Source organism: Mchenga conophoros, linkage group LG6, assembly GCF_057382185.1.
Source record: "Mchenga conophoros isolate Kocher_MC1m ecotype Shallow Benthic linkage group LG6, M_conophoros_male_GT1.1, whole genome shotgun sequence".
Taxonomy (NCBI): domain Eukaryota; kingdom Metazoa; phylum Chordata; class Actinopteri; order Cichliformes; family Cichlidae; genus Mchenga; species Mchenga conophoros.
This window is the reverse complement of record NC_140531.1, coordinates 39,486,268-39,504,754: the sequence shown is the minus strand read 5'-3', so window position 1 is coordinate 39,504,754 and position 18,487 is coordinate 39,486,268. Positions and strand designations below refer to the sequence as shown.

The window sequence follows — 18,487 nt, the reverse complement described above, 5'->3', positions numbered from 1 at the left end:
CGCTGAGCCAGTGGAGCTGAAGGACGAGGCCCGTCTTTATTTGCATAACACTGAAATGTGTCAGGCTCTCTTTTCACCTCTTTTGTCCAACGTTTCATCCGGATTTCACTCAACCAATCACTCGCGTTTACTGGAATTACTCAATTAATTACCCTAACCCCGATGTAAACGCTCATGTTCATATTATAATGACTCTGTAATAGGGTTTTGGTTAGTAGGACTGCTGTATCTTTACGCCACAAATAGTTGCATTTGGGTCTTTTCCAACATTACAAGGAAAGTGAATTAATGTATGAATAAAATAAATTCATCTGTTTTTAAAGTACTACAAAGTTTGAGTATGTAGTTCCTAAGTGTGCCTGAAGGGGGCAGTTATACGAAACTCATTTTTAAAATTTCAATAATAACAAAAAACAAACACATAAATATGTACGTAGCTGTTAAAATCCCCACTTTCCTCCATTCTTGTATTAATCCAGACGGTCAAAGTTAAACACTGATTTCTGATGTTTCTCTGCACCTCACATAGTTTTTTCACCAAAATTACAATGTAACTAACAAATGAATGTATACATTAATGGCTAAATAAATGCTTTGGTTTTCGTTAAAATGCACCTTTTTGTCTGATTTACGGGATATGCTTCATCAACTAATTCAAAAATAACAAATTAAGCAATTTACATGTTGATTAATTAAATTTGTAAGTCCCCGGAAGAACAAACAAACAAAACAAATCTGTTTGTATAAAAATGAATTTTTCTCTCACTTTTCAGTGAACAGCAGTAAATAAAGCAACACTGGAAAAATTCACTGAGGAGCCCAAAAGAGACCTTACTGTAATATATCCACATAACATTATATACCGGTACCCATCATTTTGTTGTATTTTGTCCCTGCTGAGATCACTTACCATCTCTGAAAAATTAAGCTTCGACGGTGTCAGCAGTCCAGGTAGATAAGAAGTTAAGCTCGTATGTGATGACCCCGAGTTTTAGCTCCTTGTTGAGTCCGCCTCTCAGGTATTAATCTTTGGCTCCTCCCACCTCATTGAGGAACTGACGTCACCTCGTTCACCTTAAGTCCCTGGGCAGGGGACTAAGACTCAATGGCAGCAGGCATTTAAATAAATGAAACATTATGGCCTTAGATGAAAGTAAGTGTGAAATGTAGCACAACTGCACCTTCTATTGTTTTTTTTACATTAACTGAATTGACTGACGCACAGTTCCCCCTGATGCCCCTCAGCCCTGGGTAGGTTCTGCCCACTTGGCCTCTCCATTTCTGGAGGAGGATTGAATGGACACATAAAATGAAGTGTTTAGATGAAACAAATATAGTGCTGTATAAATATGTTAGCCATCTTAAGCATGTACACGGATTATTCAGTGCCATCTTTACGGCAGCATTTAGTCACTCACGCAGAAGTTTGGCACCTGGGCTACAGAAACACTTTAGAGGCAGGATTTTAAATGTGACTCCATCTGACATAAAACCTACTAAACAGCTTTGTCAATAATTTGAGGGCTGTGTGAATTACCTCTGTGTTCATGCAGCTTCTCTGTAATTGCCAACAGCTTGTGCTGACAAGATAATCGATCACCACATACACGGATACCTATTCATTCATGACCGTATGCAGGCATCATGGAGCACACATCCTCCAGACATGTCTCCTTTTCCCCGTGATCAATGAGTTCATGTGAAATCAGACAGCACTCGGTTAACTGAATGAATGTGTGTGTCTATCGTGTGTCCTCCGACCAGCAAAAATGAACCTGATATTTGGCATCAGCAGTTTAAAAAATGATATTTCACTCTCAGGGGAAGTTCATTTATTTTTCTAGAATTATTTTTGCTCCCAACTATTCGCACTGGGAACAACACAACTCTGGCGTCACCATTTTCTGGATACTGGATGATAATTACTACACTGAACAGACAACGTGACAGCATGCACACGTGAAAAAGAGAGTGGGAGAAGAAGAAGAGGGAGATAAGGGCCAATTGACCGTGACCTTGAGTTTTGAAGTGATGTCTTCAGTAATGGTGATGTCACTTTGTATTTGACAGAGCAGCCAGTGGAAAGATTTGTGCCACTTCAGTTTGGCACTTGTCGCATCCACAGAAAAGGCAACTTTGACCCACACACGCACACACACAGGCAAGCGATGAGCACTCAGAGCCACATGTTCACACTTGTTAGCTGAACGAACTCACACAACAAGCGTGAGGAGCATTTACCATAACACTGAACAACAGTGAGCTGCGGCTCACCTTCCCCAACACTGTGAGAGGTGTAGGCGGAGTGGAGTACTCGGGTCTGAGAGCAAAGCAGTACAGACCACTTCAGCTGACTGAGATGGTGCTTGTATTATGAAAGGGCACTGAATCATCAACTGAACTGAATGAATCTAACAAAGCCATACAAGCAGCAATAAAAGGATGGATGAATGCAGACGGGTGACATATTAAAGGGAAAATGAATCTGGGAGGAGATCGACTAACGCTGTTGGGCTGTGGGGGGCAGTTTGACGGCATGGTTTTGGTCACCAGTTGGGGGGGAAGAGTCATTAATACAGAGTTGTTGTGAGTCTGCATGAGCATAGATTTCTTCAGTTTGTACCTTTACATAATATAAAAATTGGTAACAATTCAGCATATACTGGAATATAAAGCAGTGATTCTCAGTCATTCTGTGCATCTTTCAAATAATTATTTTAGTCTTTTACATTTAATACAATCCCATTTTCTCTACTGTCCTTTCTTATGATTGCCTGGTTCACACTCGACAATCAGAGCTTAATATATTCACAGTTCTGTCTGACGTCAGGAAATTAATCTTTCTAAATGTGCAGGTGTTCTATGTTCACAATCAAAGGGAAACAAAGTAATTTGAATCAATCATTCAGTCCTGGATTTGTATTTCAGCAAGATGTCATGCACATTTCGAACACAGCACATGTAAACGTGTTTGTATTTTGGGATAATTTTGGAAATTAAGTACAGCTCAACTCTGATAGCAAACTGGCGCACAAACATCTCCACACTAGAAAAAATAGTGGTGTCATTGTTCTGGGTCATTCATCCCAGCATTTTTAGTTTGTGTTGTTTTTCTGATTTCTTTGTAAAGTGAGTTTAGTCCTTAGTTTTCATGTCAAGTCTATCATGTCTTCTGTGTCGCGTCGTTGTTGTGTTCCGCTCTCATCTGCCTTTCCTCCTGTGTCAAGCTCGCGTTAGTCTTCTTCTCAGCATTTCATGTTTTATTTTGATAGTCTTGTTCATGTTCAGTGTGTTTAGTTTTGTTTCCTCCACATTTATTTTATCAGCTGTGTTTCCACTTCCCTCATTGCCCTTTTGTATAATCAGAATCAGAATCAGAATCAGAATACTTTATTGATCCCTGGGGGAAATTATTTTTTGTTACAGTGCTCCATTTTAAACCAACATTAAGACAAGACAGACAATACGCTAACTAAGAATAGTACAATATATACATATATATACATACATACATACATAAGTCACTTATAAATAAATATTTGGAAAAGAAACATGTGTAGTTGTAGCAGCAAACAGTGTGTTAAGTGGATGCGTTGTACAGGGAGATGGCCACAGGCAGGAATGATTTCCTGTGTCGTTCAGTGGTGCTTTTCGGTAATCTCAGTCTCTCACTGAACGAGCTCCTGTGACTGACCAACATGTCATGGAGTGGGTGGGAGGTGTTATCCAACATTGTCTTTATCTTGGACAGCATCCGCCTCTCCGACACCACCTTGAGGGAGTCCAGCTCCATCCCCACAACATTGCTGGCCTTACGGATCAGTTTATTAAGTCTGTTGGCATCTGCGACCCTCAGCCTGCTCCCCCAGCATGCAACAGCATAGAGGATCGCACTGGCCACCACAGACTCGTAGAAAATCCTCAGCATTTTCTGGCAGATGTTGAAGGACCTCAGTCGCCTCAAAAAATAGAGACGACTCTGGCCCTTCCTGTAAAGTGCTGTGGTGTTTTTAGCCCAGTCCAGTTTATTGTCAATGTATATTTAAGTCCTCTGTTTTCCTTCGTTCATTGTCAGGTCCGAGTTTAGTTTAGCTGTTGATTTTGGTTTATCATATTTTGCACTTTCGTGTTCTACCTTCAATAAACCGTGTGTTTTTTGTTAAACCTTATCCCTGCCTCGAGTGTCTGCACTTGGGTACCGCTAAAAAGAAACACAAGGTCTGTCGCTGCATACCCGTGACAGTTGGCTGAGAACGGTCTTGGTACTCTTATTTTTCATTTTATTTGCTCTATGGTTTAAACCTGCCTGTGCAAATGGTGCCAGAGGAGATACCCTGCAGCTGTTGACTGACACCAGAGTAGTGTGTGTCTCTGTTATGGGTCTGAATGTGGTGGGGATAAATATGATAACTCAAAAGATTCGGGGCATTATCATGGGTTAATAACCGGATTGACGGGTTATTTTTAAACAATCTGAAGTTGGTGATTCTACAGTGATGAAGATTGTTCAGAAGTTGAAAACATTCAAGGCGGTCTTCCTGGGAGTGAACATCCCAGCTTACCCCAGTGTCAGACCGTGCAACACTTAGAGAAACTGCAGACAAACCACAAGACTTCTGGAATAATGTCTGCACTGTGCAAACATCTCCACTTTGATTTGTCCACCAAAGTTTGGAAAAAAAACTCTCTATACCAAAGTATTCCAGAGTCAAATGTGAGGCCAGCTGTCTGATAGCTAAAGCCTGGCTGAAACTAAGCCATGCAGCAGGACAATGATTCTGAGCACAGCAGCAAATCTGCAGCAAAACAGCTGAAAAAGAAAAGAATCAGGATGTTGTGAAGGTTTAGTCAAAGTGCAGACTACAACCCATTTGAAATGCTGTGGCGGAACCTCAAGAGAGCAGTGCATAAATAAATGCCTGCAAATCTCAACGAACCAAAGCATCGCTGAAAAGAAGAGGCGGCCAAATTTCCTGCAGAACAGTGTGTGAGACTCATAAAGTCAAACAGAGAAGATTAAAGTTAATGCAGCTAAATGTGGTGCTACAAATGACTGAATTATAGGATGAACTTAGTTTTTCACACACTTCTTCTTTCAACCTAACAGCACACTGCAGCGTGTCACCTCATACTGTTCATCTGAGGTTCTATTTAGCTAATTTAAAGACCTGCGAGGGACCAAATGAGTTCTTTTTTTTTTAGTATGCTCTTTTCATAAAACCTTAGAATTGTATGTGACTGTAGGTAAATGAATTGGTAGATAAAGTTGTGCCTGGCAGGCTGCAATAAAGGCTAATGAGACATGCATCATCTAACAAAGCAGTCAGCTGTCCTCTGTTCTGGGCTTCAGAGTGAGCACTTCAGAAAGAAGGAGGGAGAATGTCAAGTGGCCTTATGTGCAACATCAAAGCTACAAAAAGGCAACGAATCACACTGATTCAGGAGACGCTGCTTCACACACTCAGGTGGCTCTGGCTCACTTGTATTCACTGGAAGCCTCAAATGCTCATAAAGAGAAAATGTACATTTACTGAACTTGGAGGGTTTAACAGGACATGCTGTGCGCAAGTGTAAAATGTGAGAAATGTTAAGCAGAACTGGCATGTATTAGCTAAAAAGGATTGTTACATGGTTTATTCCCTAAATGTGTGATTTCCAATGAAAAGCAGCAGCATCTGGAGATCTCACTTTATTTGTACCGAGAATTAATGAGACATTCTGGCTATTAAGCAGGAGGTTTCTGAGCCTGAACGTGCCTACAGCTGACAGTAGCACTCATCAAAAACCCTATGCATATATATTATTCATGTGCAGCACAACGCCACGGCTGATTTGCTGTATATGAATAAACCGTGTGGTACAACGCTGGGATCTCTAAGCGTTGCTTCAACATCATGAATAATTTAGACTAGAAAAATCCAGCCAAACCAAATATGAATGTAAAACACTGTTTTAATTCACAGTGTAGATAACGATCTCCTTACGGAGGTATGATATATAATAAAAGCTCCTAGTTCCTCTTTGGAAAAAATATGCACACTTAAGAAAAGCAAACTTGTACACCAACTTGACAGAAAACAACATTGCTAAGAAGCTTTTAATTTGAAAGAATTTTGTAACGAAGGAAAAACAGGTATTGCATTTTTTTTTTTTATTGTTGCCATGTTTCATTCCTCTCCTAAATTAAGTGTTGATGAAATTTCCTTCTCGCTATTTTCCTTCTCTGTAAACTAGGTTCCTTTCAACCTCAGTCAAAATTTAATCTCCTCTGGGGAGAAATAACCCAGCACAAAGGAAGGCTAGGGCAGAAAATGTTGTAGTTTACAAGGAGATACTTTGGTCACTTGATATAATTGAGAGGGGATGTGCAGAGAGCTCGCTCTCCCTATTACTCACTTCCACTTCAAACCCTTCTGCTTTACAGGGTTTCATCTTCACGATGTTATTGAGTCCTAAAACACACCTGCTCCCACAGAGTGATGTCCTTGCTCTGCCACTAAACACTAAGTGCTTCAGCTTGTCTTTAAGGCTGTGAGAACTGTTGCTCCATTATGGCACTGTGTAAAATTTTAGAAGGCTAAATTTTTATTTCTACCTGGATGATGCCACCGTACACTTGAAAGTGGGTTAGATTTAAAAGCATGTGAGCTTTGGAGTTGTAACATTTTAAAACGCAGAGAAAAAGTGACCTCTGTGAGGGGAAATACAGTGAGCTGTAATAAAGGTGCAAGCCTCCCTCGTACATACTCTTCATTTTGGTGCTGTTTTGGAACTCTTATTGAATCTTTTTTAGGAAAAATGTGCACATGTGGATGTAAACAAGATGTTGAGATATAGATGAAAAAACTCCATCCATTCTGTCCCTTGACAATTTTATTGAACTATAATTTTTGTCCCAAAAGTTGATTCTGTTCATCTGGATGTGGGGGAGAAACATTTCTTCAGTCTCAGCTGACTGCAGGTTTCCCCAACCGTATAAACAGTACATTTGCATAATGACTGAAACCAGCACAGCTCACTAACAATGGGCTGTGAGGTCAGTTTCATGATCGTTAATATGCAAATGATCATGACCACTGATCAGTGGCCGTGAGTACCATTCACCTGCTCGATGCAGAGATGGTCTTTCCCCTTTGATGTAAATTTTCTCCTTGACTCCTCGTTCAAACAAGCATTCCTCTCTGTCCAGGATGTGTACATCCCCATTACTGAAAGAGTGTCCATAGACTACAGAGTCCTGGCCTGATGAATTAGCTCTTCTGTATTGTGCCATCCGCTTAGTCAAAGGTTGTTTGGGTTCCCCGATGTATAAATCCTGGCAATCCTCCTGGAACTTAACAGCGTACACTTTATTACTCTTTTTGTGTTGGGGGACCTGATCCTCAGGGTGGACCAATTTTTGGCGCAGCGTGTTTTGGGGTTTAAATGCAACAGAGACTCTGTGTTAGAGAAAATGCATTACTGTTAACAAATAGGGGATCACTGAGGGTTTTCGGTTAGGCAGCAGTTGTCCTTCTCTCCTGGTGCCTTCCCAGCTTCGATAAATGTCCAGCTTTGATAACAACATTTACTCAAGTCCTTCTTGATATGATGTTCTTTTGTTTCCCTGACAGCTGTGTCTGTGGCAATGGTGTTTGCTCTGTGCTGTAGCGTCCTGATGACATTTTAAAAAAAAGTTTGCAAATGGTGGAGCCAGCACCCATGCTCCCTGTTTCTGCTGTCTGAGATGGGAATTAAAGATCTTCCACACTAGGACTTCTACCAGACAAATTTGTGCAGCATCCACCCTTGACCTTGTCCTCCAGCCCTGCTCCTGTCTTTACCAAAGTGTCTGCAACATATGACTCCAGGTCTGCTGATATGATTACAAAATCAATCATAGATCTGTGACCTCGGTTGTCCTGCTGCCATGTGCACTTGCTTGAACATGGTGTTCATCACGGTTCAAAACTGTGGTTAGTGTAGAAGTCCAATTTTAGAGATTTTTATTCTAGAGATTGGACGGTTAATAAAGCATAGAGGGCAGTGAAGCTGTTCTGCCTGCATGGGCGGTTCCAACACCCTATCAAGACGCTTTGTTTTTGCTCTTGTTGTAGTTTGTTTTAAGCACACGCTTTAAAATCCCTCTGCCCAATACAACACTGGAAACAGAAACTCATCTAGCACCTGAAACATCGCCCTCTTCCCAACCTATTTTCTAAAAATAAAAACAGGACCATCATTTCAGTCTGTCTTATGCTGAAGACTAAACATCCCCTCCCTCCTATTTTGGCCTCAGTCTTGTCGAGGTAAAGGCCTAATGGGGTAAAATGTTGTTTCTGGAGCAAGTCCAACGAGGCCAACGCAAGCAGCTTGATGAACAGCACTGTCATAGCGAGAGCGTTAATGTGCAGGCTTTGGAGAATTATGATGAGATTAGCTCAGAGCCCAGTGGAACGCCTTGTGCCCCTGGTATTTGTTTATGTCACTTTGGATTTTAGTAAGAGAGGCGTAAGTTACTGAACGACCCTCCGGTGTGTGCGAACGTCAATAAAACAATGTTATAAGAAGTAGATCATAGAGCTGAAGGTCAAAGCCAAATTATTTAGTCCTGTATTTCATCTGCATACAGGCATGCGGAAGAATTTATAATTTGCATGGTTTATAATGTTTAGTTTGTCAGTGTGTGTGTGTCTGCATAAAATAAAACTACCTCTGTTAGCAGAGACAGACTCTTTGGCGTTTTTCTGCTCCACTCTTGTCCTCCACTCTTCCCAGCTGTCCTGGTGGGAGTACATGCATAACAGCAGACTACTCCACAGTGCAGGCATCCCATCAGAGAGCCCCTACCTGGTGGGATGGTGAGATGTGATGAAATGGAGACATCAGTGTAGCAGTGGCAGAGACACTGGAGTTTCAGCACTGAGGCTTCAGTTAGCTGGCAGCACATCTGAATTCCCCACAGTCAGAAGGGATGTAGTGGAGTGTGCACATGGAGGGGAAAAACAAAGTTTACTTTGGGAACCTGGACAGAGCAAACAAAGGAGGAAAGTTAATAGATTTGCAACTGAAAATACACTTCCTCCAAGCTGTGAAATGAGAATTTTGAACAAAGAGAAGCAGTACAAACAGTGCTCAGATGTGGCACAGAGGTGACAGACAAATCATACCCAACACACTCAGATTGCACCAACATGAACCCCCCTTGCCTTCTTGTTTTGCTTGTGCTGCACTACCACACCCACCCTCATGCCACCCTCCCTACTCTCTGTTTTGCTATTGCAGATGCTGGATAAATAAGCAGGCGTTTTGCCTGCCAGTGTGCAAAATGGTCCTTATTTATCTCTACCATTAGAGAGTGGGTTCTATTATAAAGCTTTGCATTATTCAGTGAACCTGAGAGACTGATCATTATGGATTTCAGCCCTTTTCCATACCGGCCCCTGGAGTCCAGCTTGGTCTGCTGGCTCATGCACTGCCACATCTGACCTTGTGCTCAGAGCAAGCTGCAAGGAAGAATGGGTCAAAACTCCTCTTCAAAAACTGAAGAAAAGATGTAAATCTAGCTGTGAAATATCAAGTTCCATCTAAATGCTTCACTTTCAGGAAGTATAAAGTAACAGAAAAAACTAATTCCACGTGCTACAGTTTCGTAGGTTTTGGTAAGCTCAATGAAAAACTAACTGGACAGCTAGTTAAATCAGTTTTATGGGAGTTGCAGCAGAGTAAGTGGCAGGCACACAGCGAGGATGGGGGGAATCATAGCTGAACATATGGTGCTGCAGAATGGTTTAATGCGTGGGACAGGAGATGAATACTGAACAGATAAATGTGATAAGCAGTCGTCCCTTCTAGTGTAACCTCTCAGTACAGTGGGAAGAAGCAGCGTCATTAACATTAACTCTTGCACATCAAGAGCTTTTAAAGCTGCTCAATCTGCTCTCATTTGGTAAACAAGCACTGCGTCGCTGCTGGTGGCTGAAAACACTGAATGAGGCATTACTTGTTGATCCGCAGCCGCTCTCACTCTGAGCGCTAATAAGCGCTCGGTCTTTAATGTGCATGTGCTGAGATAAGGAGAATTTGTTACTCTGCTTGTCCTGCAACTCAGCAATTAGACCCTGCCATTAACCATTTGTTATATCTGCTCTTTCTCTCCTTCAGCTTGGCACCTTGCTGATTACAACGCGTTGGATCGATAATTAAACAAATTAAAGGGGACTGTTGGGTCAATTTTCATCCCACCTTAGCCGGCGGCTGCCGCGGCGTCATATAAAAGTCTGAAAAAACCTCTTGAAATGCAGCAGAGTTCAAATTAAAGGCTGCTTAAAAAGGCTGCGTTTTACGCAGAGCTCAACTACACCGATGCGACAGAGACGGAGCGGATATTTGTGTCGGAGCAGGCGGGTTGGAAAGCAAACCTGCGACTTGTGCGTTTGGACTCTTGTTTAGTTAGTCGATGGTTGTGACCCGGTGTTCTAACCAGATGTGGGAAAAGGCAGCGAGGGGCGTTCAGGTGCGAGACTGGGCTTGTTTTTACTCACACGATAGTTTCAAAAATAGTGAGCTTCTAAGATGATCCTTTTATTTAATAAAAAATGTCATCAAGACCCCGAGTTTCACTTAAAATGCAAATTAAGGAGAGCCTATATAGTTGATAATAATTGTGATAACAAAGGTTAAACTCGCCTCTGTGTCTTTACACATACTAACCTCGGTCGATGCACATAACTTTTTCTTCTTTCAGTGTGCTTAGTTTCAGTAGTTTTTTTTCTGAACGACCAAACTGCCAGAATTCAATCTATCTATCCACATGAAATCATGACGATCCATGACTGATAAGTGTTCCCATTCTGGTTTTTCCCATCCAGAAATACTTTTATTGCATTGGCATTGTGTTTGGGATCATTGTCATGCTGGAAAATGAAGCTTTTCGGACGGCAGATCAAAGTCTGATGGTACTTTTTTGTGTTTATAATTCCATCCAATTTGACAAAACCCCCAAACTACTGTTTGAAATACAGCCCCAAATTAAGACAGGGCCTCCACCATGTTTAACACGTGAAACTTAGACACTCACTGTTGTTCCTTTCTCCCAAAATCTTCTGTAAATATTGATCGTGGCTCAAGAGTTGGGAGTTCGCCATGTAATCGGAAGGTTTGCCGGTTCGAGCCCCGGCTTGGACAGTCTCGGTCGTTGTGTCCTTGGACAAGACACTTCACCCGTTGCCTACTGGTGGTGGTCAGAGGACCTGGTGGCGCCAGTGTCCGGCAGCCTCGCCTCTGTCAGTGCGCCCCAGGGTGGCTTGCCATCACCAGTGTCTGAATGGGTGAATGACTGGATGTGTAAAGCGCTTTGGGGTCCTTAGGGACTAGTAAAGCACTATACAAATACAGGCTTTGAACCAAAAAAAAAAATTACATTTCAATTCATTCCTCCATCAGACTTGTTCCCACAGATTTCTGTTCCATCTTGTGTGTAATTGGCCATACCTCAGCATTTTCTCCTTTTTACCCGTCTCTTAGAATGGCCTCTGGACAGCCATCCTTCCACTGAGGCTATTTCTTATGTTGCTTTAGTGAACAATAGCTTGACCATCTGCAGATCCAGATACATCTCTTAGGTCCTGTGTCAGGTGTTTGCTTGAGCTTTTTTTCTTTATGATTTTTCCTATTTGAATGAGTCGTAGGTCAGTTAAGTATCAAGTAGTTTAACAAAGAAAATTATCCTCTGAAAGTGATTAAGTAAAAGGACTGGAGTGAAAATGGGTGACAACTTGCTCAAGACCACTTTAAAAGTTATAGGTAAGTCTGGCTCTTTGGAAACAAAATGTAAAGACAGGGGGAGTGGCTCCAGATTTGTGCACAGTACTCTATCTTTGTATGTATTCATTACTTCAGTTCAGCCCTCCACACTTGGTGTGAAGAAACAAATTCGTTTCATACATGAGAACAAACCTGCTTGTGTTGCATAAATATCATTTAATTTTCTAATGCCAAAGTGGAAAGTCCCGGATGCACGTGATTGTTTTTTTAAACCCTCATCCTCACCCTGCACGTATCACTCGCGTTTTGGTATCGCAACATGATCTGTGCTAAGTGTTGCTCGCTGTGCATCTTATTTTTTCGTGTGAGAGCCGCGGGGGTGGTTACGCAACAGTCTGATTAATTATTTGGAAACATTTGACTTTCCTTTTAGCGCCTCCGCTCTTGTAGTGGTGAGATTTAACATAACTGCTATCATCACATCAGACGAGCCCAAAGCGCGTCTCTGTCAGGCTCCGAGTGGCTGCTGCGGTGCACACTTTGTTACAGTGAACAAAAAGGAAAATACACTCTGACAGCGTGTTGTTTAGGGATGTGAACAAGGCTGTTATACTTTAAAGTCACTGAAGAACCTGCACCGTGGAGTACATTTCTGGACACCAGTGGAGTCGGTTTTACGACGCCAGCGTGCATGCCAAAAAGACAGATTGGGAGAGAGGGAGGGAGAGAGGGCGGGTGAGAAAATGAGAGGTTGTGGTGGGGTCTCTAACCGTGGGACAGACTTTTCTGAAGGATGGGGAGCTGTTTTCATTTAAGGTGGACTGATAATTTTGCATTCACAAACGCGCATTGGATGAGCGTGAAGCGCAGACAGTTGTATGGTGCACAGGGTGCTGAAGTGAGTGGAGACGTGTCCTTTGTACAGCTCAGCTCAGCCTTTTAATTTCTCTGCAGTTTAACAAAATTCAATAATCTTTAACTTTGATGTCACAGTTAAGAAAGAATGCGATAATTAAAATAAAATGAGATCACTCAAAATCAAACTTAAGGCTTTAAAAGGAAAATAATATATTGTTCAATAAAAACATCCTCCGTTATATAAGTAAATGAAATGCAAAATTTGTTACTAAAATCTTATTAAGCTCTAAAGTAAAGTAAAAATGATATTTGGTCAAAAATGTGGAATAGCTTAACTTTCCAGAAAAAGATTCCTTTACCTCAAATAAAGGCATTAAAAACGGATCAGAAATTCTATTTGACTGAGTGTTGTGTTTTTTTGTTTCTTATCTTATGTTTCTACTATTAATTAATATACTGTCACCTGTTTATGTATATTCTTACTGCCCAGAAACTATAAATGTTAATGAACAAGGTTTCGAGAGTTAGAGATATTTACACATTACATATCATCACTTCATCCTTTTTTTTTTATTCAATAAACGGTTAAAATAGTGAAAATAATGTTTCTGTTATTTCAATCATTTTAATTTAAGATCAAATCACAACCGTGACAGAAAACTGGAGACTGGTTTTACCCTTTATTTAACGTTACGTTATTCTGAAGGTTTGTTAGCAGTAGACTGAAGACAAGTGATTGAGACTTCACGTGAAACGTTTTGCATCCCCTCCTCTTCTTCTTCCCCGATCTCATCTCACTTTGTGGTGTACACGCACTCTCTGCCACTGTAAGTGTTAGGACAGAGTGAATACGACCTTAAATAAGGGGCTGGACTCTGTGGGCTTGGCAGAACCCGCTGCCTCCCCTCAGTGATGCAGTGAATCTGCGCTGGTTTGTCCGCTATATAAGCCGCACACAGCAGCGCGAGTCTCACAGCTTCAGTGGACAGCTCCGTGGTGCTGAAATCTCGGAGACACCACTCTCTCTCACACTCAATCCCTGACGCATGACTGGAACCATGGAGGGATTCTCGTGGAAACTTTTTCTACTTTCCTGCCTGGTTGTTGTGGAGAGCCTCGGGCAAGACTTCGGACAGACGCAGTTTATTTGCACGTCAGTGCCCAAGGATATGGACTTGTGCACAGCTACGATGCAAAACAGCGGCCCGGCGGAAGACCTGAAGAGCACTATCATACAACTGCGGGAGACGGTGCTGCAGCAAAAGGAGACCATTGTGAACCAAAAGGAGACAATCAGGGAACTAACATCCAAGTTGAGCCGCTGCGAGAGCCAGAGCCTCCCTGCGGCCGCAGGACCTGGCGGTCGGCGGCCGGGGTCGAAGAACACGATGGGGGATGTATCTCGGGGCACTACGGATACTCTGGCCCAGCTGGGACAGACTTTACAGACGCTCAAACAGAGACTGGAGAATCTAGAGGTAGGAAAGCAGAGCGAGTGATTTGCCGACAAGATCAAAAGTTAATTAAATAGCCTCCATAGTTAATTAGATTAAAGGATAATATTCTTTAACTCGTTGATTGTGTGTTGCTGCGGCTTTCTGCAGCTTGTACTTGGGGCCACATGTGTTTTCTAACATATTTATCTGTTTGTTGGAGAGAAGCTCCGTGTAAAGTGAAATGTTCCGCAGCCTATAAAATCAAGCGAATAGCACGTTTAAGATAAAGCTCTGCGCTTGGCAGTGAGTAGAGTAAACAGCTTCCAGGGACTTTAAAGAAAAAGAAGTCTTCCCTGTCACTTCTTTAACCCCCTCTCTGTCTCATTCTGTCCGATGCAGCAGTACAGCCGGGGGAATAACACCGTGCAAGCAAACAGCCTGAAAGACCTGCTGCAAAACAAGATAGATGACATGGAGAAGCAAGTTCTGTCCCGGGTCAACACGTTAGAGGAGACCAAATCCGGACCGAGGAATGACACCGAGCAGCGGAACAGAGTGGAGTCCACGCTCACCTCTCTGCACCACCGGATAACAGACCTGGAGAAAGGTGCGTTTGGATTTCAACGGGCACGGGACTTTAAAGCTGCTCGACCCCGTGTTGCTTTCACGGCAGTAAAACGAACCACGGCAATTTAAAAGCTGATTAGATGTAATTTAATTGTGTTTCACGCTCAAGGACGTAACATCCCTTAGAAAACTCCCCACCCCAAACAGGTAGCAGCGGCAATGTGAAACCTTTTTACCGCAACCATCACATTGCGCACAGATATGAGAGAGTGGTGAGGGGAGCTGCATTGCTTTGCATATCTCAGGCTCTGTTTGCACTTTTGCTTCGCTGAGTTTTTGTTTTTCAAAGAATCTGAAGATCCAGCTTGTATATGAGCCTCTGCAAAGGGGATTAGTGAAACTTTGCGTCGCGCGCCTCGCACCGGCGCGTTTTGGAGCAAATATCCACGGTCGGTTCAAATTCCAACACGTGCAAACGCGCGTGCGTATGTTAGACCGAATGAGAGGGAGGAGACAGAGCCATCTTACACAAAATATCACAGGATCGCAATGGTGCAAAGAACCATGATGGAAAAGATTGTATGAAACTAGTCAGCCCTCAGCTTCTTTTGCTTTTTAAAGACTCTGTCATGTACCATAGTTTTACAAAATGTATGTAGGCGTATGGATGTTCAGCTTTCCTGTAATTTATCTCTAGACATATGAATAAAATGCTCACTACTAGTGCTTTAACTAACAGTAATCTCATCAACAGGCAAAGACACCCGACCAACAGATAAGTTCCAGATCACTTTCCCCCTGAGAACCAACTATATGTACGCCAAAGCAAAGAAGAGCCTTCCTGAGATGTACGCCTTCACCGTGTGTCTGTGGATCAAGTCCAATGCTTCGCCTGGGGTGGGCACCCCCTTCTCCTATGCAGTTCCAGGACAGGCCAATGAACTGGTGCTGATTGAGTGGGGGAACAACCCCATGGAGATTCTCATCAATGACAAGGTAATGAAAAAGCTATTATCCTGGAAGCAAAGTGAATTCACACGTTTCTCACCTTTGCAGGAAGTGTATGTAACACATCAAAATAGTAATTTACAGTTGGGGAAAGCTGCAATACTTTCTGCTTGGATGAGTCAGGGTAACCTGACAGCTTCTCTGTAACACAACAGGAGGCTGAGTTAAAATAGGTGCTGTTTGAAACAGAAGCAACCTTTTTATAGAAGACGAGGAGATATGTGATATGGGGGGAAATGATTCAGCAGGAAGGCATCACGATGTGCCGAGTCTGTCCTACCAAAGTGTGGAAGACATATTGAACAATGGAACTTACGAAATGTCTTTGCTCCAGGTTGCAAAACTGCCGTTCCTCATCAATGATGGAAAATGGCATCACCTCTGCATCACGTGGACCACCCGTGACGGGATGTGGGAGGCCTTCCAGGACGGAGTGAAGCGGGGCAGCGGGGAAAATCTGGCACCATACCACCCCATCAAACCAGAGGGTGTGCTGGTCCTGGGACAAGAGCAGGTGGATATTAATTTTTAGACATTTAATCCTACACCTGTTTGGAAATAATTCTCAACCAATTATGTGATTAAATTTGAACAAAGATTAAAAGTGGCAATATTTATGAAATGAGACCATGGGGGCACTGCAGAGGTGGTCAATTAATGCTTTCCAGTGTGTGCAAGGCATGAATTTTGATAGAGAAGCATAATTTGAGATCTATTTTACAGAGAAAACTAAGCAAGATGTATCCTCCATACTGCAATCATATTCTTAAATGAAATCCAGCTGCAGTTTTGGCTTTCTACCTGGATCAAGTATTTTCAGGAGTATGGAAGATAAAAAATGGCAAGAATTTGTAGAAAAGGAGGCATAATTTAATTCCTAAAATGGGACAAAAGATATTTCTATTTTAATTGTTTTTGTTTTAATTTTGTCTTTAGCTTGAATTAATTCCTTTTTCAACTTTATTTCCCCCCATTTTATTCATTAATGTTAGTGTAGTTTTCTCGTGTGTGTGAGCCTGCCAGTGATCAACTATATGGCAAAACTTGCCAAGCCCTCAGCCCGTTATTTGCATAATTTAACATAAGTGTCTGAAGTAAACTGAAACAAACTAACAAATAAACTGAAACTATCATTAGTTATAATAAATTAAAGGCATACATTTATTTATTTTCAAGATTACATTTGATCAATTTTCTCTCTTTCTTTTTGGATCCTGGCACTTTTTGTCCTCCATAAAGAGGATCCCACTTTAAACAAGAGTGTGTTTCTTGTACAAATTAAAGCCCCGAGTTTTTTCATCTTATAAACCTTAACTAGTCTGGATAACCTTGCAACTGTCCTGTGAAAACCCCCAAGTGAAATGCTTAACATCCCTTTGTTTCACAGGACACGCTGGGAGGAGGCTTTGATGCCACACAAGCCTTTGTTGGTGAGCTGGCAAACTTAAATATCTGGAATAAGAAACTTTCTATCACCGAGATCTATAACTTGGCAACCTGCAATAGCAAAGCATCGACTGGCGATGTGTTCTCCTGGACAGAGAGCAACATCGAAGTGTTTGGCGGAGCGACCAAATGGACCTTCGAGCCTTGCCGTTCAGCCAACTGAACTGCATCTCACCGCTGAAGAAAGGCCTATCTGTATTTCTGAGCTTTTGTCGTTCTTGTCTTCATTTGACGTTTGTTAGAGACTATCTGAGTTATAAGTAAGCTTAAATCTGGGATTTCCACCATTCTTAGGTATCCATGTTGCAAAACAACGCTTTTCATCTTGAGGAAAAAAAAAGAATCTATTTCATCTTGGAAACCTCAGTGAGAAAGTATTGCTATTATCCTTTTTCTTTCTTGGACATTCAGTTGAAAGCACATCTAAGCTTTTCGTTTGGCTTATTTCGTCTTGGACTGGCAACTGGCAATCTGCGCCTTACGTTTGGACAATTCACAATCCAAGTGAGGAATTACATAACCACTCTCGCCCCCACCCTTCCTTCAGGAGAGTGGGAGATTACGCTGTCCGTCCAATTCTTGTCAGTGTTTGGCGCTGTAAAGTGATGTCTGATGCGGTACAGCTCCCCGTGACCCCTCCCTTCCTCCCATGCCTCCCTGCCACCCTCCCTCCTCCTCCACTTTGCCCCGCCCCTCCGGAACTTGCACTGTGACTGATGAAGAGGAATGCCAGGAGAGGAGGGTACGTTGAAGGACACTGCAAAGTCAAACTGTGGTACAAGTCGATTTGTAATCATCGTTCGCTTCAAGTGTTTCTGTAAGAATGTCGTTAACTTGCCAACATTGCTAGAAGCCTGGGTGCCTTGGGCTGGTACAAATATTCAGCACATTCGGTATGTTTTCAGTTGCAAATTCAATGTTTACTGGTTTCTGTTTTTTCTTTTTCTTTTCCCCTCTGAGCTGGGTTGAGTTTCTTGTTCTTCTGGTAAACGTGATTTAATTACAGTTTGTTATCTGACATGACGTGTTTTGGCAGGTGTTTGTACTACTCTGTATTAGGAATGTTACAGTAACTGTATAGTAACAGCATGAATGACAGAGTGCTGTGAAAGCATTGTTGAAATCTGCTTTACTATCTTCTCCGGGTCTGGGTTTTTTACTGTATTGTTATATGCTCCAAGCATGGCAAAACTGAGAGATGAAGAATTTAATTTTTGTAATAAAATTGTGATACTTAATGTCAGAGTGCATTCCTGGCTTTATGTGAACATTTCTATAGTAACAAACAACAGTAAGTGGAGTTTTTTTTTAAACCAGATAGGTGAAAAAGGAAGCGATAGTGACGGCCACAAAGCAGAAAACAAAAAGAAACTGCATGGAGTGCAGTGCAGATTAAGGTGACTGGATAAGAAAATAAGCCCTTATTG

At 42.1% G+C, this 18,487-nt stretch overlaps 1 protein-coding gene across 1 annotated transcript; it reads left to right on the top strand.

Moving 5' to 3' along the window:
• The first annotated feature begins 13,495 nt into the window (after positions 1–13,495).
• Positions 13,496–18,298, top strand: LOC146573288 (neuronal pentraxin-1-like). Its single transcript, XM_085278005.1, has 5 exons — positions 13,496–14,081; positions 14,439–14,646; positions 15,361–15,602; positions 15,949–16,128; positions 17,002–18,298. The coding sequence occupies exons 1-5, from the start codon at positions 13,650–13,652 to the stop codon at positions 17,221–17,223; spliced, it is 1,284 nt and encodes a 427-aa protein (XP_085134131.1). The 5' UTR covers positions 13,496–13,649; the 3' UTR covers positions 17,224–18,298.
• Positions 18,299–18,487: the final 189 nt, after the last annotated feature.